Source organism: Mus musculus, chromosome 5, assembly GCF_000001635.26.
Source record: "Mus musculus strain C57BL/6J chromosome 5, GRCm38.p6 C57BL/6J".
NCBI classification, from domain to species: Eukaryota; Metazoa; Chordata; class Mammalia; order Rodentia; family Muridae; genus Mus; species Mus musculus.
In genome coordinates this window covers 108,601,915-108,624,551 of record NC_000071.6, presented here as the reverse complement: position 1 = coordinate 108,624,551, position 22,637 = coordinate 108,601,915, and the positions used below count along the sequence as shown (strand labels likewise).

The window sequence follows — 22,637 nt, the reverse complement described above, 5'->3', positions numbered from 1 at the left end:
GGACATAGTCAGTGGACCCTTAGACCAGGGCTTGTTTTGGCAGTCCACCTGTGTGCATATGTTTGCTAGGTCTATACTGTATCTCCTTGTTTGTCTTGTTTGTTTTTACTTTTTCTTGGGTCTTTGGAGTATAAAGATCATTCAAGGTTCCTGAGGTTCTGTGAGATCAGATGGTCTGATCCAGGTAAATGGTGTGCTGTGCTCCTTGAGATTTGGTGTCCTTTAGACACAGTGCTCACATTCTCCCGGGTGTTTTATCTGTTAAACAGAAGGTAAAAAGACTTCAATCTGTGTGCTATTCCCTGACAGCGATTACTATCCAATGAAGAGGAAAAGAACAGAGCCATCATTCAGGAAGTTTGTTTCTTGGTATCCTTTTCCTGAGACTGAAAGTTGCTGCCATCACAAACTGTGTCAAACTTGACACAGTTACCAGGAGGCCCCTGTCATAAATTAAAGTCAGCCTTTTGCTTTTACTAGACTTCCTATAGACATTTCTCATGCAGAGGATTTTTCTGTTATTCATTGTCCTAGTTGAAGTAAAAATCTCCTAGGTGTTAGGAAATGGGTTGCTGGGCCTGCTGTTTCAGTCTCCATGCTAAACAGATAGGTTGGTTATCACAAAGAGAGTCCCACTTTGTCCCTCTAATGACCTAGGCAAGGACTATATGGATACTACCATATCAATGTGCCTCAGTGTGGGACCCCGATGCACTCCTCAGGCTGTACAAATGGCACATAACAACTTTTCTTGCCTATTCTCTTCTACTACATAACGTATACCTATAAGGCATAGTCTCTGCTGCAGATAGAATTTGCTTCCTTTTCTTTTTAGACTCTATTCTGTGCTGTCTGATAGCCTAATGACTGCTTGATCTTTGAATGTGCACAGTTACTCCTCACCATCTTCCTGTTGTGGAGCCCAGAGGGCTTCTGTCTCTGTCTCCCTGACCCACTCATATCTAGCATTTCCACTAGGTTCCTCCCACACTCTTCACCTTCTCACTGTCCTTATGTGTCCCTCCCTCATCATTCTGTTCAGATGCCCATATCTGCTAAGGCATTAAGTCAACTTGGGTATCATGACTTTGGTTTCTTAACACTTATGAATGTTTATTTTTAAGTGTACAGAGTTGTGGGCGTACTTATTCACATTCTTCTTTAACAAGACATGCAGAAAAAACTTTCTGGCCACCCCAATATTGTCCAGTTCTGCTCTGCAGCATCCATAGGAAAAGAGGAGTCGGACACTGGGCAGGCTGAGTTCCTCCTGCTTACGGAGCTTTGTAAAGGTAAAGTGCCTTGAAGTTTAAGTGCTTTCTGATGTGTTTGAACAGTTGTTAAATACTCCCAATATGTTGTGAAAATGCATTGCTCTTGCCTGAAAGAGCCAGCCAGCTATCCACTGATCTTGGTGTTGGTTGGAAAATGCATTTGTGTGTCCATGGATTATAGGTTCTTGTTTGTTTGTTCCTTTGTGTTTTGAGACAGTTTCATGATGTAGGTCTGGTTGTCCTGGAACTTGCTATGTAGACCAGACTAGTGTTGAAATCGCAAATACCTACATACCTCTGCCTGCTGGAATTAAAGGTGTGCAACCATGCTTGGCCTTAGGCTGCAGATTCTGAAGAGCAGGGTCTCATCATATTTTTCTCCTGAAACAGGATGAGTAGGCATGCAATGGAACCTCAAGTGTCCTCATATGTAAACTGGAAAAGATCAACATTGGCACATAAGTGGTATATCCTTAGGTAGTGCAAATAGTGGTTTTGAGAGGAAAGGAGGAATCACTTAATGGGCATGTAGCCTTATCAAGCTCAAACCTGAGAAAGTATCAGGAGGACTTTTTGACCCATTGGCAGGCCTGTGGGTAGGACATACGTCAGGTAGATCTCTCGGGACAGTGGTTGCGTGGATGACTATGGATAATGCTTAGCAAGTTTTTACTTGCTGGGTATGGCATTGCATTCCTGTAATTCTAGCAATGGGGAGTTGAACCCCATACTCTGGCTGTGAAGTGGAATTGACCACTCAAAAGTAGCAAACTCTACCACACAGAACTCTGTTGCTGTCTGCCAGAATGCTATGCAATTCCTAGCATGTGGTCTGAAGTGTGTGATGCATATGCTGAGGGAAAACTATGGTACAAGTGGCTGCTTGTGTGTCCACCTAAGCAATGAGTATTGGGAGAGAAGAGGCCAAGAGAGACCAAGGAGCAGCAGGGAGGCTGAGACAGGGAGCCTACGGAAGGAATCTCAGCCTTGTTAGATCCACTGCACATAAGCCAGTGATCATGAAAAACTGTATTGTGATGGCTGGAGTAGAGACAAGCCAATAGCAATCAGATGAGAACAGAGGAGAAAGCTAGAGACAATGAGTGAATAGATTGGGGAAAGGAGCAGAAATGGAATATCTAGCTGATAGGGAGAGGTGTTGAGTGGGTGTGTAGAAGCCACAGATGAGCCAGTAGGATCTTTCTGCCAAGTGGAGGAGGGTGGGGATCTGTGTAGGTCACATGCAGGTTCTTAGTTGTCAGAATCAAGAGGCTGAATATGCACTACTGACTCGTTTCTACATGGCTGGAAGCCCTGGAATGTTAGTTCCTACTCGGGCAGGGCATTCTCCTTCAGTCCTCTCTACTTCTGTACTTGTGTATCTGCAGGTCCCTGTCAAACTTAAACAGTACCCTGGTCCATCTGTTGGCAAAGTCATTCCACTGTGCATAGAGGTCAGAAGGCTGTGAAGTCGGTATCTATCTGACTAAGGACTGCCGGGGGAGAGAGGTGGATTAACTACATCTCAATTGACATATATCCAGATAATTTGTGTGCTCACCTTTTAAATTCTAAAGTTTTAAATTTAATGAAAACATAAAAGTTCAGTGAATGGATACATTAGATTTTCTAGTTTGTAACATTTTTCTTGTAATTGATTTATCTTTCTCCTTGGTCTTGCTTTTCTTTCCGTTTAAGACAAGCTGCAAACATCAAGATCAGTAAACGTGGGTGCGTGCTTGTTAATTTGTTTGTTTTTTAACGCCGTCTCACTCTGGCCAAGGTTGGCCTGGAACTTGAATCAGTCTTCCTGTCTTGGCCTCATGAGGGCTAGGATTATAGGCTTCTGTCACTCCTCCCTCAAAACCAAAACTCATTGTTCACATGTCTGAGAGCAGGAACCTTTTCTGTTACAGTTGCAGACTCAAACTGTTTACCTGACTCTTAATTTGGATGTAGTATATAGTATATGATTAGCCAGAATGTCTTCCTAATATCCCACCCAGCCCCCAACCAAGTTCTTCGTGGTTTCTTAAGTTGTAGTCAATTTGAGTCTGTTTTCTGAGCAACCCTAGGCCATTTCCTTACAAGCTAGAAAGGTGCCAGCTCTAGTGATGCGGCCTCCAGCTTAGAATTCTTGGGATAGAAAGGAACCCTGTCCCTGTGCTAGGAAGCGTAGGAGGCTGATTTGTCCAGTCTGCTACATTTTGTCTTAATGAATTCCTGTAGTTCCTGCTATATTCAGTTATAAAAGAGCATATGCTCATTGAACAAGTAAAAGTAAGATTGATGACTGCTATTGAATAATCAACTAGGGATCATCCTGAAGAAGACTAATATTGCCTTCCTCAGTAGCCTCTAGTCTGTAATTCTTCGTTTAGGGTTGAGGCCCCTTGAAATTTCCCCCTTCCTTCTTAGCATGTCTATTAGTATTATTGTTTGGATATTGTTTAGTCGGCTATATTGTTTCAGTATCATGGATCATGGATGTAGCTTGTCATTTCTACAGAACACAGTCTTACAGCAATCTGTCTTCCCATTGCTTGGATTCACTCTGAAATCACATATATAAGCAAACAAAACTAAATGGATTTAACAGGTTATATGTATATGAGTGTACACACACACACACACACACACACACACACACACACACACACACAAAATAATAATAATAATAATAATAATAATAATAATAATAATAATAATAATGAGGTTAGGCATTTTAGAGTAAGGGGTAGACAGAGAGATAGTAAGGAGCAGGCATAGGAGGTAATAGAGGGAGAAAAGGGAAGGAGGATAGTATATAATTATATTTTAATTTAAAATATTAAGGGAAAAAGCAAAAGGAGGAGGTAGAAGCAAGAATTAAATATATCCTATGAAAGTATTTTTCTTGTTAAAACCTTAACTGTACCAAACATGTATTGGTGCTGGTAGTGTTCCCCATTCCTAATATATAATAAGGCACAGTAGATGCCTGCTATGTGTAATAACAAACCATGCACAACGACATTGCAGTACTGCAGCAGTCCACCTGATAACCAGGAAGTCACTCTAGGTGCTAGTGACGGTAGAACTTATGCAGTGGTGACTAAGCTACTATTTATGACCTCCCTCCTTTGTCATTTATGAGATCAGAAAGCTTTTGAATGATGCAAATCTTGGCTTTTGGAAATCTTGGTTTGAAAGATATGGATAATATCTGTGAAAAGCTCAGTTCATTGTCGTCTCTGTTTTCTGAGGTGGTGGAGGTGTAAAAGGAGTGGATTCAGGTGCTGTCTTTAAACAGGGTAATGTGGGAGTCAGAAAGGTCCGACCTGCTACATTTTCTCCTTCACATATATAAGTGTATGGTATACGTGTTTCTATGTGTGTTTGGGTATATGTGCTTGAAGTTGGCATCTGGTATCTCCTCAGTCACTCTTCTAACCTACATATTGAGGTTTTAAAGTCTCTCATTGAACCCAGGACTCACTCAGCTTGCTCTAGGGATTTCATTTCTACCCATTGTATACTAGGATTTTTTTTTTTAACAGGCTGCTATATCCACCCATTTTTTTTCCCTAGGGTTCTAAGGATCTAAATCTGGTCTTCATACTTGTGTAGCAGTTAACCCACCGAACCAACCAGCTCCTGCAATTTCTTTTTGGTAATCAAAAATCATTACCATGTCTTAGTAAGTCTCTACTGATAGATAAAACACAGTGACCAAAAGCAACCTGAACAGGAAAGGGCACATTCCATCACTGAAGGAAGTCCGCGCAGTAACTCAAGGCAGGAACCTGGAGGCAGGACTAGATGCCGAAGACACTGAGGAATGTTGCTTATTGGGCTGGTTTGTTATACAACCCAGAACTATCTCACCAGGGGTGGCACCACCCACAATGGACTGGATCCTCCCATATCAGTCACTAATTTAAAAAATGCCCCCACAGACTTGCCTACAGGACAAGCTGCTGAAGACAATTTTTAAATTCATAGCCCTCTTCCTAGATGACTCTAGCTTGTAATAGGTTGGCAGAAAACTAACCAGCACAAACCCATATGCTTTGGAGGTGTCTCCCAGGTTCCAGGGAGGACACAGATAAGCAACAGTTTGCTTAAAGATGGACACTTCTGGCTTAAAGATTGGACAGGGCCTGCCTGGATTTGGGGCAGAGTTGCTGGACCTCTGAGAAATTGGGGAATCCCTCCTCCTCATGGTAGCAGGTACAGAATTTACTAAAGGCATTTCTGAAGTCCGAGGTTGGGTCATGGACCTTTTCTTTAAGTTGATCTTTACTGTTGCAGTCATTGGAAGCCCTTAATCCATCCTTTGTCCAAATAGGCTACTTTTTCTATATAAAATAAGAGGTTTTTATTGTTGTTGTTTTGTTTTGTTTTTTGTTTTTTAAAGCAGTCTCTGCTCTGTCACATATATGTTTTTTAAATACTCTCACACTGAAGTTGGTAGCATGCATAAATCCTATTTTCAGCACTGCAAAAACCAGGTATATATACATGTAATTCTACCATGGAAGAGGAGAGACAGAAGGATCAGAAATTTAAGGTCATCCTCAGCTACTTACCCAAATTTGAGGCTTTAAATAAAAAATTTCAAAAGTATAGGTTGAATGGCTCCACAGTTAGGAGTTATTGCTACTATTGCAGAGGATCCCAGTTTGAGTCCTAGCACCTATGTCAAGCAACTCACAACTGCCTGTAATTCTAACTCTATGGCATCCAGTGCCTTCTTCTGGCCTTAGTGAGATGCCGTTACTCATATGCACAAATCTACACGCACACATAATTTAAACATAACATTGTTTAGGGCCTGTGAGGTGGCTCAGGTTTAAAGGCATCTACTGCTGCACTTGACAATCTGAATTCAACCCTTTTTCTTTGTTTGTTTGTTTTTTGATTTTTGTTTTTAGTTTTTTTTTCGAGACAGGGTTTCTCTGTATAGCCCTGGCTGTCCTGGAACTCACTTTGTAGACCAGGCTGGCCTCGAACTCAGAAATCTGCCTGCCTCTGCCTCCCAAGTGCTGGGATTAAAGGTGTGCGCCACCACGCCCGGCTATGAATTCAACCCTTGAGATACACATGGTTTAAAAAAAAAAAGAGGGCAACTTCCGTAAATCGTCCTCTGACTTCCATGCGTCCATTGTCACTCACACCTGCAATAAAAATTTTTAAGAGGAAATAAAAATTTATTAAAAAGAAAATTTTATGTGTATTAGGGTTTCACCTGTCTGTATATGGTATACAGATATATGCATGCCTAGTGCCCATGATAGTTAGAATGTTAGATCTCCTAGAACTGGAGTTATGAATGGTTGTGAGCCACCATGTGAGTGCTAGGAACCAAACCCAAGTCCTCTGCAAGAGCAATAGGTGTTCTTAACTGTGAACTTTCTCTCCAACCCCCAAATAAATACATTTTAAAATTGTCTTGTGGCTTGTTAAGGTTGAATACACATATAATCCTAGCACTCAGGAAGCTAAAGCATGAGGGTGGCAAGTTTTGAAATCCTGTCTCGAAACAATAAAAATCTCTTAATCACTCAAGAATGAACTATTGAGTGAGCCAGTAACATGGTTAAAATTAACATTATGATCAGTCTGACATGGCGCTTAGGCTCCTCTTGGAGCCTGCTTCTGTTTCACCAGAGTCCCTGGTTCTTTGGAGGACCCCTATTCCTTTAGGTTTGTGTAGATTCTGTGAATGAAGTATGTCAGGAGCAGGAAATGGAACCAGAGTGGAGTTGGCAGCAGGGACTGATGTAATTCTGAACTGCAGAACTGTGGTGAGGAGGAGGGTCAGGGCTTCTGCTGTGCTGTGCTGTGCTGTGCTGTGGACGAGCCTGGAGCTTCTGCTTTGTGATCATTCTTTAAGAGACCTTGGTCACTGCTTCTGTTCAACTGTTAGAACTTCTCTTCTGCCTTCAGGGCTTTTTCATATGATTGCCTTTGCTTCTTGTTTTGTCCCGGGGATGCTCTATGCCTTTTCCTGTCCCTACTCACTCCAGAGGAAGAATGGTCCTCATACCCACCCTTTTATTTGTCGTCCTACAGGAGTTGAAGGAATGGCTGGAGTGGTACTGATTGGGTATGCACCCCAACTAAGGCCTTAGAAATGCCACTCCTGCCTGGGCTGCTGTACAGAGAGGTAGACCAAACCTGTTAATAAGTAGGGTATAGCATTCTGAGCCCTGGGGTGACTAAATTCACTTGTCTCCTTTAGGACAGCTGGTGGAGTTTCTCAAGAGAGTTGAATGTAAAGGTCCTCTGTCCTGCGACAGCATTCTGAAGATCTTCTACCAGACATGCAGAGCAGTGCAGCACATGCACAGGCAGAAACCACCCATCATCCACAGAGATCTCAAGGTACCAGCTGGGTTGCATTGCCGACTGTGTCTCCACACTCTGTTCTCCTGCCTTGGGATAGCGCCCTACTCGTTTGTGTGCCCCTTGTGCTTGATCAGAGCCCAGTGCTTTCTGCTCAGCTATTATTCTGATGGGCTAAGCTTCCCAGTTGCCTTTCTTACAGAGTTGTGGACATCCAGGTACAGTTCTGACCTTGGGGGAATCACTTAGGTGGAAAGGCTTCTGTTGTGCATCTCCAACTGCAGGTGGTGTTGAGTGTACTACAGCCTAGCTGAAGGTGGCACCTACCTATCTGGAATTGCTGTATATAACTTGTATAGCCTAGCTGAGGAGTATAGTCCTATGAATTTATTTATTTTACTTTTCCTGGTTTTTTTTTTTTTTTTTTTTTTTTTGGTTTTTCGAGACAGGGTTTCTCTATAGCCCTGGCTGTCCTGAAACTCACTTTGTAGACCAGGCTGGCCTCGAACTCAGAAATCCACCTGCCTCTGCCTCCCGAGTGCTGGGATTAAAGGCTTGCGTCACCACGCCCGGCTATACTTTTCCTGTTATTAATGAAGTTGCGTGTTATAGCTACCAGCACCTTATTTTTCAGTTTCTTTTCATTTTGCTCCCCAACCCCCATTCTTTTGCCTTTGTAAAATATATTTAGCTCACTGGAACTCCAGATGTGTGTGTGTGTGTGTGTGTGTGTAAAATTTTTTTAAAGACTTATTTTATTGGGGTTGGAGAGATGGTTCAGTGGTTAAAACACTGGCTGCTTTCCCAGGGAACCAGGGTTTAATTCCCAGCACCCACATAGCAACTCACAACTGTTTGGGGTCTGGCACCCTCATACAGACATGCATGCAGGCAAAACACCAGTACACATAAACTAAACTAAAAATAAATTATCTTTTAAAAAGATTTGATGTGTGTGTGTGTGTGTGTGTGTGTGTGTGTGTGTGTGTGTGTGTGTGTGTGTGTGTATTCTATCTTCCTGTATGTATGCATGACAGAAGAAGCATCAGATCCTATTAGAGGTTGTTTATGATCTACTATGTAGTTGCTGGGAATTGAACTCAGGACCTCAAGCAGTTCTCTTAACCACTGAGCTATGTCTCCAGCCCTTCCTAGTATATTCTTGAACAAAATCTTTAAGGTTATATTGCCATAGCCTAGTGCTCATTTCTCTATTGTGATTTTTTTCATTTTTTGAGACTGGATTTGTGAGGAGGCTTAGCAGGTGAAAGCATTTTCTACCAAACCTGATGCCTTAGTTACTTATCTGTTGCTGTGAAGAGACACCATGGCCAAAAAGAAAGAATTCAATTGGAAAGGTTGCTTAGTGTTTCAGAGGGTGACTATCATGATAGGAAGCATGACAACAGGCAGGCAGGGAGGGAGACATGGTGCTGTAGCAGTAGCTAAGAGCTTACTTAACATCCTGATCCTCAAGTTGGAGGCATAGGTGGGGGCGAGGGGAAGAGACTGGGAGTAACATAGGCCTTTGAAACCTCAAAGCCTAACCCTAGTGACACACTTCCTTCAACAAGACCACACTTTCTACCCTTCCCAAAACAGTTCCACCAACTAGGGGCCAAGCTGTCAAATATATGAGCCAGTGGGGGCTATTCTTATTCATACCACCACACCTGGCAACTTTGATTTCCAGGTTCCACGTGGTGAAAGGAGAGAACTGGCTCTCAAAAGTTGTTCTCTGACCTCCACACAAATGCTGTAGCATATATGCGCCCTTTTACACAAAATAAATGCATACATCATACATATATACTTACTTATTTAAACTTGCAAACAGTGTGATGTTATTGTTGGTAGTGGTGGTGAATGTGTGTTAGGAAAAAAGAATATGAAGAATAAATTTAACGGAGAACCAGTCACTTGCCCAGTGAGCTCTTTGTATAGGTGATGCCTGTAGCTTCCTATGTTAGGAGCTCCAAGGGCTAGCTAGCTACCTCTAGTCACTGCTGGCTATGAAACAGGTACACCAGTGTGTGTATGCACCTCTTATCTGGCATATCTTACTTGTGCAGCAGCCACTGCCTGCTTTCCTTATTGTGTTCTTGGTTTTGTTGATACTCACAATTTGTTTTCTGTGATGGTGGGTATCATTTGAATGTACCTGGTTGTTGTTGTTGTTTTGGGTTTTTTTGCCCAGTGCTATGTGTAGATACATCTGGGGTTTGTTTGTTTGTTTGTTTGTTTGTTTTGTGTGTGTGTGTGTGTGTGTGTGTGTAGTCTCGTCTGATGAAATATACATTATGGGGCTCTTTCCTTACATATCTTTTTGCTGTGGACAACACAACACATCTGTTTTCTCTTATTTGTAGCTGACTGTGTTGGCCTGTGTCCTGAGGACAGTCCCATCTGGCTTGTCTGTGGTACAAATGTCCTCTGTGATTAGAGGGCACAGGCTTCTGATCCTGGGTATTCTTGAGACACACTAGCTCCCTTACTTCCACCCTTTGCCAGCTTGTGATATTAAAGACACTTTTGACAGATCTTACAAGTAGATAACTGAATTTTATTAGAATTGCTATGACTCTTCAGCATAGTTGGTAGATAGACTTTCAGGAGAGTGGTAGATTAGGAATGGTAATTGGCTGGCTGCTGACCTGTGTTGGGACACTTTACTGTGATGCAGATGACGAAAGCACAGGATGCTTAATGTACCTAGAAGGAGGAGCAGGATGCCAGAAAAGCTGTGCAGTGGAATTAGGATGGCATGCGATTTTATGACTCATGGATTTAAAATTTGGCTGGGTGTGGTGGCTCATGCCTTTAATGTCAGCATTTGGGAAATAGGCAAGGAGATCTTTGTGAGTTCAGGGCCAGCCTGATGTACATAGTAAGTTCCTGTCCAACCAAGGCTACATAGTAAAATCCTGTCTTTAAAAACAATTTCAAACAAACAAAAACCCACCTCAGTTATTTTAAGACATTCTGGACAGGAAGTCTTTTATCTATCTTTGTTAGATTTATTACTAAATTCATGATACATTAATGTCGATATAAATAGTGTATTTTATTCTTTTGTTTTTTGACTTTTCTGAAGGTTCATTGTCTCTCATTAAGTTATGTTTGCTTGGTGGGTGGCTTTAACTTCAAAAAAATGTTATAGTATCTCCTTGCAACCAGCAGTCTGGACCTTGATGCAGAGGGTTTTCCTGATAAGGAACTGACCATGACTAATATTCCTGTTTGTCTTTGCTGAGGTTTAGGCTCCATGTACACACGAAGTTCATAGAACCACCCTTTGGAATTTTTCAGGTTGAAAACTTACTGCTTAGTAACCAGGGGACCATTAAGCTGTGTGACTTTGGCAGTGCCACAACCATCTCCCATTATCCTGACTACAGCTGGAGTGCCCAGAAGCGAGCCATGGTGGAGGAAGAGGTGAGGCGTGCATTTGAGTCTGTCCTCTTAGAAAGTAGTTCTCAGCTCCGTTCTCTCTCATGCTCTTTATATTGCCTCTGAGTCTTCAGGTACAAGCCTGAGTATGGCTTTATAAATATTCTTTTTTTTGTTTCTCTGTTGCCCTGGAACTCACTTTGTAGACCAGGCTGGCCTCGAACTCAGAAATCCACCTGCCTCTGCCTCTCAAATGCTGGGATTAAAGGGTGCACCACCACCGCCCAGCTAGAATTATTTTTATTGACTTAAATATGTACAACAAATTTTATTTTAACTTTTCAAGTTGGATTTCAGTAGCATTAAGATTTTCACATTATTGTACAACCATCTCCAGAATTTGTCTGTCATTCTAAACAGCAATTTGGAAAACAAAGCTCATTTAGAGGGCTGATAGAACACTTGCTTAACATGAGCAAGTTCGTAGATTCAATTCCCTAGTACAAAAGAATTATTTAGAAACATTTTCTATTGAGAGTCTCATAACTTAGTTCACATGGCTTCTGTCCCTGCAGAGAGTCTATATCCTCAAAGTGTGTATATAATTCCATGTTGGCTGACGTTTCATAGAACTTACACAAATACAGAGCAGTGCTCAGCAGAGAGATCCCAAAGTGTAAAGATAGGTAAGGATGGTAAGGGGACACTCTTGCTACAGATTCTGAAATGTTGGCCTTACATTCCAAGCCCATCAGCTGCTGCAGATAGCCTTTCCCGGGAGGCACTTGCTTCCTAGGGCTGCTGCTGCAGAGGAGAAGGCATAGCTACTTTGGTATAATGCCTGTCAGGGACATTTCTATTTATTGCTTAGCATGATACAGAACTTATTAAAGTCAGGGTTTCTGGGCTACTTGGAGGTCTCACGTCAGAGCCATGCCTTTTAGGCCAAGTCCTCACATTTGCAAAGATCCTGCTGAGTTCTGTGTGAGGTTTCATTCTCGAGCACTGTTGGAGTTTGAAGCCTGTGAGGAATACTGGCCAGAGCTTAGGAAGACTGCCCTTGCTGTGCAGTGTTTGACCCAATTCGCAGCCCATTGTGTATGGCTCAGTTTTCAGTGTGTCAGAGTTATCAAGCCACCACCACTATGGTAGGAACCATTCTGGTCAGTGTTTATTTGGATCCTCAGTGCAGTCCAGTTCTTTTGCTGTTATCCTTTTTCCAGTGTCCTGCCTAACTATGATGTGTGGATACAGTCCTGCATCCCCTTCATTATGCCTATCTGCTTGCTGTGTGTAGACCTTGGCTCATTCCTCCTAGCTTCTGGTGTCCTGAAAGTCTGCTTCAGTGGTGATGATTCTTCCTAACCCATCTTGCTGTCTGCTACTGGCTGTAGTGCTCTGCCCATCACTGAAGAGGGAGCCCCAGAACCTGCTCATGTATTTGTTATCTATCAGGACTTAGATACCATTTTTCCCATGGTCATGATTCAATGTCTTTATTTTGGTGGGAAAATGTCCCAGATTTGTTTCACAAGGCTCTTGAATTCTTTTGACAGTTACTGTCTGATAATGGTTTTAGTGTGATTTGTTTGCTACAAACTTACTCTCAGCTTAATCCTCATTATGAAGTATTCATACTGTGGAATCTTACTTACATCAGTTACGTTGTTTAGAAGTTGACCCTTCTAGAAAGGATTAACATTAGATAAGGTCATCAGGGTGGAGCCCAGTGTTTGAATTTTGGTGGCTTTCCAAAAAAGAAGAGACCAAAAGACACATGTACATTACTTCTGTCTATGTGGTTGGTCCCTGAACTGCCTTGGGATACTTCCAGAAAAAAAAGACTGCCATCATATATTGGCTCTTGACCAGAATTATTAACCAAAACAAACCTCCTTTCTCATAGTTTACGTAGTCTTCAATATTACAATATTAGCAATGGAAAGCAGACTGATACACCATCATTTTGGAGCACTTGTATTTTTATGATACAGGAGGTTTTAGGTGAGCACGGTCCTACCATGCCCTGGCCCTGGGATCGGGATCTTGTTTGAGAAGCATTGCTTCCTTGGAGTGAGACTCTGGTCTGATCACAAGTGTGCTGATGAGTGTTGAGCCTTTGTGTCCAAGCCTTCTAAGTAGATGTACTCACTTGTTCCAGGCATGTAGCTGTGCAGATGAGCACACATCTGTTCTTAGAGTAGTGACTACAGATCTGTACAGCACTCCTACCCCAGTGGGTCTTGAGTGAGAGCCAGCCTATTAAGAATCTGACTCTTTCCTGGTCAGCCTTGGGATCATTCACCAAAGAATCTACTGGAAGTTTGGGGTTGGTTTGACTTCTTCTGTTCCCAAGTCCTATGTGCTGAATAGACATAGTGTCCAGACATTCCTGGAACTGTTTTCTCTTCAGTGTGGTCCTTACTCATTTGAAGTATATTGGAGCTTACTTAATAGAATTTCCAGAGCAATCATCATATGCCTCTTTTCACAACAGCAATCTTAGCCTCCTTTATTTAGTGTTCTCCTTCCTAATCCTTTTAATCCAGAGTGGGCAGAGCTAGCATTCCCTTTTCTCTGACCCTGTCGAGCCCTTTTTGGGATCTTGTTTATTTTCTGATTCCTGGGCTCTGCCTTAGTTCACTCAGTTTACTCAGTTTCTGTAGCTGCTTGCATTCACTGTATGTGCCTTCATCTATGCATCTGTCGCATATGCTGTTTTCAATGTGTTAGAGCATCAACAGGTTTACATGAACAAACACCTTGTGTCCTTGTATCAGATGGCTCTTCAGAGTGGACACCTGGGAGGGAATGAGCTTGCTGGATTGAGGTGTCAGTGCCTTAAAGTATATGCAAATCAACTTACTAATGAAAGTACATCTCACATGCTATGTATATGGTCATAGTTTATGGCTTGGTGTTGGCCCCTTGTTGGTCACAGTGCACTCCACTTTGCCTCTAGCCTGACCTTTGGTCCATTCTTCATCTGATCTCATTCTGTCTCTTGAATTCATGCTGTTTTATATCTTCCTGCAGGCTCTGGTTGGAACTGTATCTTGCATAGATTTCCTTGTCATCCTTAGAGGCCTCTCATGTTGGCTTTCTACTGCTTGCATCTTCCACCGAATAAGAAGCCATTGCTTGTCTGAGGCCTTGGTGCCTGTCTTTCTGCAGTGTGTAAAGCATGTTGGCTTACTCTTGTTTAAATCATAGTCTAAAGGTTGTTATATGAGTCTGCTGTTAATTTCCCACGTGAGTCTATTTCTGGGGGGCCTAGCGGGTCTCAGTTCTGTATGTATATAGATGTATATGTGAGTGCACATGTGTGCATACTTATATATATATATGGAGACCAAAGGACAAGTTCAGGAGTTATCCTTAGGAGCCATCCACCTTGTTCTTTGAGACAAGGTCTCACTGGCCTGGAACTCATTGATTAGGTTAAGCTGGATGGCCAGCAAGCCCCAGAGATCTGTCTGCTCTGTTTTCCTAGCACTGGGACTACAAGTCCTTGCCACCATACCAGCTTTTTCTTTAATGTGTGTTCTAGGGATCAAATTCAGGTCTTGGTTTTTGTACAACAAAGCACTTTACTGACTAACCTCTTGCTCCTGTCTCTCAGTTTTTAAACATGACCAGCTGACAGATTCCATTATTCTTGGGTTATACAGACTTATTTCTCCCAGTAGAACTCATCTGGAAGCTTCTTCTGGTACAATATTTCTATTTGCTCATTAGAATAGTACCCCTCACGTAAGCTTGCCTCTTTGGTCACTTTGAAGTAGACTTCTCATGCCAGGCACAACATGTTTCCCTTGAAGACATAAAATAGCCCAGTGGGTGAATGTTTTGGCTTGATTCTTTTCGTTTCCTGCGTGAAATGAGAGATGACCTCCGTAAGCAACATGGTACAGCATTGCCTGGCCAGGTGAGTGAGCAGAGGTCAGAACACAGTGGAGGGAAAGTCGCTGCTGCTGCCTTTAGTAGAGAGCTTAGAAAGTTGTAGGGCCTCTTGTGTAAAACAAAAAAAATAATGCTTATGTGTAACTTACTTTGAAATATTTGTGTTTTCTTCAGATCACAAGGAACACCACACCCATGTACAGAACACCAGAAATTGTAGACCTGTATTCCAACTTCCCCATTGGCGAAAAGCAGGATATCTGGGTGAGACCTACGTGCTTCTCTTGCAGTTGTCTGGTCAGGTAGATCATGCCGTGAGCTGCAGAAGCCTCCAGCTTGTCTGTCGTAGGCCCTCATGTCTTATCAGCTTCCTTCTCTTTTCTCCCTGCTCTTCACCTTGATTTTCTCAAGTATCACTTGTGACTGCTTCTAGAAGAGGTGAATTAACAGAGCAAATGGAGGGGGAGCTGGAGAGGTTATAAACACTTGGTGCTCTTTTAAAGGACCCAGGTTCAAGTCCCAGTGCTCACAAATGATCTATGACTTCCAAGAGTACAAGGCATGCACGTGGTACACAGACATACATTAAAGCAAAATCAGTCATACACATAAGTTAATAAATCTTAAAAAAACAAAACAACAACAAAATAAAAACAGCAGATAGAGTAACAGTATATGACTCTGCGTCTGCACGGATATCATATGCAACACAGACCATTTCCCTTCCTGTTCTCCTTCTGGAGTCTTTAGTTCCAGACCCAAGGATGTCTCTGCATATCGCCTCATCTGCCACAGGCATCCACTTTCCTTTCACACCAGTATAGTCGACACAAGAGACCATTATGACCTCAGAAGATCTGTCTCCATGGACAGTAAGCAGTCAGATCCCAAGAGAACACCCCAGGGGCATTCTTAGGCCAAGCCATTGCTAATAAGTTGATGAATCTATTTGCCAGATGTGGCTTCATGCTACCACGGGGTGAAGCTTAGTCCAGCATGCCTATGTCCACCCCTTCTGTAGCAGTCACAGGTTGTTTTGCCTGTGCTTCTGACTGACTATGAACGAGCCTAGCTTCCTACAAACCCCTCCTGTGTCTTGCTTAACTTCCTAGAACAGCTCATAAAACTTAGGGACACAAATATGAGTATTTACTACTTTTATATTATATAAAAGTAGTAATATAAATATAATATATATAATATAAATATATAAAATATAATATATATAATATAAATATATAAAATAAAAATATATATTTTATGTTATATATATATAATATAATAACTGATATGATGGAAGGATTCATAGAGCCTGTAGGAGACCAGATGGGAGCCTCACTACTCTACCAAGGTATACTACCCTCTGAGATCCTGTATCTGCTCACCTGCCTTAAGAGCTCAGGAGAATCTTGGTACTGCATTTTATGGAGACCTCATGATTGAGTACAACATTGGGCAGGGGCAATCAGCTTAACTGTCATTTCCTCTGCCCTTCCAGAGGTTGAGGCCTCTGATCCCAATTTTGTCTTGGTCTTTCTCATGACCTGCCCCATCTGGCTAGCAATTATTTAGAAAATTCCAAAAATTTTAGGACTTATGTGGTAAAAAATAGAACAATACCAAAAATATTATTTCTCACATGATGCCTGTTTTACATTGGGCCTTCCTTGTTTTGACCAGAACCATCATTTTCTTAGGGACAGGGACATCAGCACCCCCAGAGTATTCTCAGCACACAACGCGACCCCTCTAGGGTCATCTAGGTATCTGTATAATGCTACTGCCTTTGCATAAAATCCCAATCCCTCAGCACCCCCTGTTCACATTGGTGGGTGTGGTAATTAGAACAAATCACAAGAAGGGATCAGTCCTGTGGAAATTCCCAGTTTGCCTCCATGCCCTTCACACTGCCCAATAAAAAGCTGTGACTTATCTGCGTGGAGCTCATCGTTGGTGTCTGCTGTGCCCTTGTGTGGTAAGGTCCTCAGGGTGCTTACCCATCTACAAACCTGTTTTTGAGTAGGAACTGTATAATTTTGAATGGAGTCTTTTGATTTGAATAGCAATAGCATAGGATTTACTGCTGTGACCTAGAAAGTTCTTTATGTTGGAAGAGGTGGGAATCTTCCCCTGGAAGGAATTGCTGTCACTGGCCCATCTTGCTAGGTTGACTTTTTAAATTTTAAATTATGTCTATGTATATACCTGTGGGTAGGTGTGTGCATTTAAGTGCTGGTGCCCAAGGAGGCCAAAGGCATTAAATCTCGTTGGAGCTGGAGTTACAGGTGGTTGCGAGAGCCAAACTTGGGTTCTGGAAGAACAGTGTGTACTCTTAGCCATTCCACCACCTCTCAACGCCCTAGGTTGGAATTTTTTTTAAGTTGTAACCAACAAAGGACAACAGCCTGACTGGTGCCCTTCAAGGGTCACTAAGAAGGGGCAGCTCTTTTATACCCCTCTGCTGGTGACCTTGTCCTCTGGGTCCCTCCTTCCCTGCCGGTCCCTGTTGAGCCTGTGCCCTTTTTTCCTTGCACAGTTCCTCCCCACTCTCAGCACTCAGCCTCTGTTCCTCTTGCATTTTCTCATTCAGTCTTTACCCTGTTTCTTACACCTTTCTCTCATCTCTTTCCCCCACAGGCACTGGGCTGTATCTTATACCTGCTGTGTTTCCGGCAGCATCCTTTTGAGGATGGAGCAAAACTTCGGATAGTCAATGGGAAGTATTCCATTCCTGTGAATGACACTCGTTACACAGTCTTCCATGACCTTATTCGTAAGTTCCTGTTATGAATTTGCTTGATGCAGAAACTTGAGGTGAACTTCCCTGTTGGGTTTTAGGTGCTGCTCACCCATTGGCTATGCAGGTCCACATTTGCCTCTATCGTTGCTGTTCTGATAGCATTCTAATGGGTGCTTTTCCATAGAGTTGCCCACTTGCCCAACCCCTTGATAAGCTTATGGTACTCTGAGTGGCCACTGCTTATAGACGAGTTTAATTTCTCTGGTCATCACTCTGTCATTCTCCCCTTTGCTTCTGAAGTCAGCTCTGTGGATAAAGTGTGATCTTTGTTCTGAAACTCTGCAATAGCAGGAGGTGCTGTCCAGCCTACTCCCACAGCTGTAGGTGATAAGGGACTAACTTACACTGCTGCTTTGCCATAGGTGCCATGCTAAAGGTCAACCCAGAGGAGAGGCTGTCCATTGCTGAAGTGGTCCGACAACTGCAGGAAATTGCAGCAGCTAGGAATGTGAACCCCAAAGCTCCCATCACAGAGGTGAGGACATCCTGAGGCTATACTGTTCATGCCTAGGCCTTTGAGGTGCTATGATTTCTTGGCATTAGCCTGAGATGTCTTCATCTGGTCTAATTGAAGTCACAGATCCTCACAGGCTCAGGGCTACCACACCAAGTACTCCTGTGGGTCCTGGCTCAGGTGGTCTTGAACTCTGGACAAGCTCACCCAGATGAGCCAAAAGGGTCACTCTGTGATACTGTCTGGTCTGGTTTTTGTTTTGTTTTGTTTTGTTTTGTTTTCCGGGTCAGATGATGATTGTTATTATCTACGTACATCTCACAGTTTTGAGGGTCATGCACCAACCATGGCTTCGTGGTTGCATTCATCCCCAGGCTCAACACAGGTCCAGTGCACATAGTTGCTGACAGTACTCTGCCTTATGGGCTGTTGGACTGAGGCACCCTATGGTTGTATGTATTTTGGGAAAAGCGGGAAGTCCAAGAAAGCATTGTGGCCCAGGAATCCTTTTTTTTTTTTTTTTAATTTATTTATTTTATGTAGAAGACACTGTAGCTGTCTTCAGACCAGATGAGGGCATCAGATCCCATTACAGATGGTTGTGAGCCACCATGTGGTTGCTGGGAATTGAACTCAGGACCTCCGGAAGGGCAGCTAGTGCTCTTAACCGCTGAGCCATCTTTCCAGCCCCAAGACTACTTCTTAAAGCAGCCACAAGTCTAGCTCACACTTTCAGGGCCCAGGCAAGTTTCTGAGCATGTCTAGTTCAACATTCATATTCATTTTGCTGTGACAGCTCATGGCTCAGGCCAGAGTCTGTGGTCCTGCCTTCTGGGTAATTCCTGACATGAGGCCGTCTCTGAATCAATCTGCAGAGACTGGATGTCTGGTTCTGGTTTTGTCTGCTTCCTGTTTGTTGGTCTTTTCACCCCTGGAAGCAGAGCTTCCTAAGGGCTGTTGATGTTGGACTAGTTAGCAGGGTGACTAAGGTCTGTGCTGCTGAAGGGTAAGGGTCGAATGCAGAAGAAAGTTTTAGAGATACTGGTCCGAGTCCTCATCCGTGCATAGGGATCTTCAGAAGCAGTGGGTAGAGAAGGTCTGCGATTCCTTTAGGGAAACCTGCTGATAAGATCCTTTCTGTTGGCATTAGGGAGATCCCAAAACTAGGAACAGGATATGTTTTAAGAATTTGGGTGTTCTGAAGACGGTAGGTAGATGGTAGGGATGTTTTTGACAAATTTCTTTGGAAATCTGGTTGATGGTAATGGGTCAGAGAGACAAAGGCATTTGGGGTTGGGAGTTGCTTTATGGCAGGGCTGCCTGGGGCCTTGTCTGTTACCTTTGGGCTTTTACCGAAGTGTTTGCTAGCTGTCTTGGAGACCACAGGAAGGCAGGAAAAAGAACTGAGGGCCTTGTTCTTCATAGGGTGTCAGAGAAGTGTTGCTGGCTAGTGAAGACACCAAGAGTTTTATGATTGTAGTATTTATGGAACCTGTGAACATGTTCTCTGGGCTAACCAGCTCCTTAGACAATATGCACTGTGGGTTGAGTTCAAAGAATAATGCAGGCTTGGTCCAAGGAGTTGTTGGAGGAGCCCACACATCACTAGAACCATAGGTGTTAGAGTTCTGGGCTACACACTTGATACATTTGCTCAAGATGGTAGAATGGGAGGAAATTAACATGAAGAACAGATTCTATGTCCATCAAGGTTTAGCTATGTCTTGATAAGGATAAGGGTGTTAACATTTAAGTAATTATTACTTCTTAGGTTACCCTGAACCCTGAATGTTGTTTTAGAGCTATGAATGGAAGTTTCATTTGTTTTCTTTCTAGTCCTGCCTAGACTTCTAAGAACTTACTTTCCTTGCATGTTAGAGTAAAGCAGTAGAGGTTTGCCCATTTAGCTTGCTCGTCAACTGAGGGCACAATGCTAAGTACAGTTGTAAACTAGCTTTGGCTTTCGTATGAAGCTGTCGCCATGTTTTTGAATCTTATAGCTGCTGGAGCAGAATGGTGGCTATGGGAACTCAGGGCCTTCCCGAGCACAACCACCTTGCGGGGGCACCGTGAACAGCAGTGGAGGTAAGTGCCCCAACCTACCCACTGTACTTTCCCTACAAGGATGTCTACTCTTATTTACTAGGTACTCAATATGCATCAGAGCAGATATCAAAACCTTGTTCCTGTGGGGTTTTTATTTGGTATTGGCTCTACCATTCTGTTGTACTCAGATCTTTTGAGCCATATACTCAGGATAGAATGCAGAATTTGACAGGGTATTTTTACTCAGATCAACCAAAGGGTTGTTAAGGCAAGATCCAGGACAGACCAGCCTGCAGCCACCAGTTATCTCTGTCCCATAGGAGTTATATTAGCACTTCTCAAATCAAGTATTAACTCATCTACCATTTAGGATAAAATGGGATAAGTCTTCCAGGCATGGTTGACCATGGACTCTAGCTCCTCTGTAGTCTACACTGTGTCTTGAACATCTGCACAGTTCAAAGTCTATGGAAATAATCCATCTTAAGGGAAGATACCTTTTCACTCTAGAGTATGTCCCAGAAATTGAGCATGAAAGCCAACTCTACTTTAGACAAGGTCAGTAGATAATTCCTTAAGGTCACAGAACACTAGAGGTGTCTATTAGGAGGAAAGAAGGAGAAGAGATGGGATCATAGGAGCTGGGGTGCAGTGGGAAGGGTTGAGGACTGTTTCTGCTAGTTTGAGAGAGCCAAGCCATAAAACAATGTCCTTTTATCTCATGAAGAATGGCTGCCTTGAGAGCACCAATGAAGGAAAGGAGGATTCTGAAACAGAAATTGTTCATGGACTGATTGTGAAATGAGCCATTTCTTGGTTTCCTTTTTTGAGATGTCAAGTGCTAGCTTGAGTCCGTCTCTGGATCTTTGCTTCCTAGAGAGTAGGCTCTTGTCTCCTGTGGTTGGCTACCACAGTGTCTTGGTACTTCAGGTCCTTACTCTGTGTGCCTAGCATGTGTGGTACAGTTGTGGACCATGAGGAGCAGGTTCTGGGGTGTCTACTTTTGCATCAGACTATGTGGGCTCATTGTGGGGCTGTTGAAAGCCTAAGTAACATGTGTTAGCTCTACCACCACATTCTGTGGTCTCAGAGTCCACTTTTGTGGGCTTCACCTGCACTCACTTTAGGAAGGGTATCATGTCCTGCAGTTACCACCTTGAAATTGTGTCCCATAGTTGGTACAGTTCCAGGTAGAAGCTTGGTCTGACATGTTTTCACATAGCCTTCTTTGCCTGCATCGGCCCTTTAGATTTCTGAAATGAATGGAAACAACAGGTTAGCACCTGCTAATGGGAAAGACAGTTCACGGGTGGGTTCGAGGAAGTTAGGGGAAGCAGTGAAGCTTCTTGGGGGCATACTCTTGACCTACTTTGGCTCTTTCCTGTAGTTTTGGCTCTGGCAGAGTATGACCAGCCCTACGGTGGGTTTCTTGATATTCTGCGGGGTGGGACCGAACGGCTCTTCACCAACCTCAAGGATACTTCCTCCAAGGTCATCCAGTCTGTGGCTAAGTAAGTACGAGTAAGTGTGAGGACTACCCTGTCCTATCCTGTCCTGTCCTGTTCTTCTTCGCCTGCGTGGGGACTCCCCAACATAGTGTTACATCACCACTGTCTGTAGGGTGGAGCCAAATATAGACTTGAGCCTGGAGCCTTGCCTTAGCTCGTTTTCTGTTGCTGTGATAAAACCAGTGTAGAGAGGAGTGGACTTACTTTGGCTTTAGGTCTAAGTTCATCATCACCAAAGGAAGCCAAGATGGAAACTCAAAGCAAGAAGCTCTGGAGGTAGGAACGGATGCAGAGGCCATAGAGAAATGCTGCTTACTGACTTTCTTTCTGTGGCTTGCTCAGCCTGCTTCCTTATGTAGCCCAGGACCACCTGCCCATAGGCTAGTCTTATGGAGGCATTTCCTTAATTGAGTTTTCCTCTTTACAGATAACTACAGCTTCTTTCAGGTTGATAACAAACAAACAAACAAACAAACAAAAACAAGACAAGACCAAATTCTAACAATCACAAGTCTGAGACCCCTGTCCCTGGGACCCGATATAGAACTAGCTTTGTACATCATCAGCTCATGATCTCCTTAGCTCTGCTAGTATCTGTCATGATAGCACTATTCTTTTTCTTTGCTGTCAAATAAATGAAGCAGTTGCAGAGCAGTTCCTGCCTATTTTCATTATTAGAAGTCAGTCACTATCAGACCTGGGCCACAGTGGGTGTGAATATGTGCTTCAAATGAACGGCCCCAAAGCTGTAGTGAGTTGAAGCACTGTGTTGAAGGTTGCTCTGTCAGCTTTTCTGGAGGGAGCTGTGACTGAGATACTGGCTCTTGTCAGTATGGATGCTCCTGCTGCCCAAGGATGCCTGCTGCTGTAGTAAGCACCATTGGATCATAGTATTTGTGGTCCCCAAACTCCTTTGGTTGGTGAAACATCCT

The 22,637-nt window shown here is 43.1% G+C and overlaps 1 protein-coding gene across 11 annotated transcripts in view; it reads left to right on the top strand.

Annotated features, from left to right (window-relative positions):
* The window catches only part of Gak (cyclin G associated kinase), a 60,671-nt gene that overhangs the window by 5,226 nt on the left and 32,808 nt on the right, over window positions 1–22,637 (top strand). For 6 of the 11 annotated variants that reach the window (XR_003955633.1, XR_003955634.1, XR_389271.4 and 3 more), the window contains exons 3-11: window positions 310–369; window positions 1,178–1,292; window positions 7,501–7,643; window positions 10,914–11,039; window positions 15,072–15,161; window positions 17,535–17,670; window positions 18,060–18,172; window positions 20,152–20,236; window positions 21,585–21,708. Coding sequence is in view for 7 of the 11 variants with exons in the window: in NM_153569.2 (NP_705797.1) it covers window positions 310–369; window positions 1,178–1,292; window positions 7,501–7,643; window positions 10,914–11,039; window positions 15,072–15,161; window positions 17,535–17,670; window positions 18,060–18,172; window positions 20,152–20,236; window positions 21,585–21,708 (992 nt within the window). In the remaining 4 variants the exon portion in view is untranslated. The remainder of the gene's footprint in view (window positions 1–309; window positions 370–1,177; window positions 1,293–7,500; window positions 7,644–10,913; window positions 11,040–15,071; window positions 15,162–17,534; window positions 17,671–18,059; window positions 18,173–20,151; window positions 20,237–21,584; window positions 21,709–22,637) is intronic. The other 5 variants (NM_001359922.1, NM_001282051.1, NM_001359923.1 and 2 more) reach the window with 3 other exon arrangements.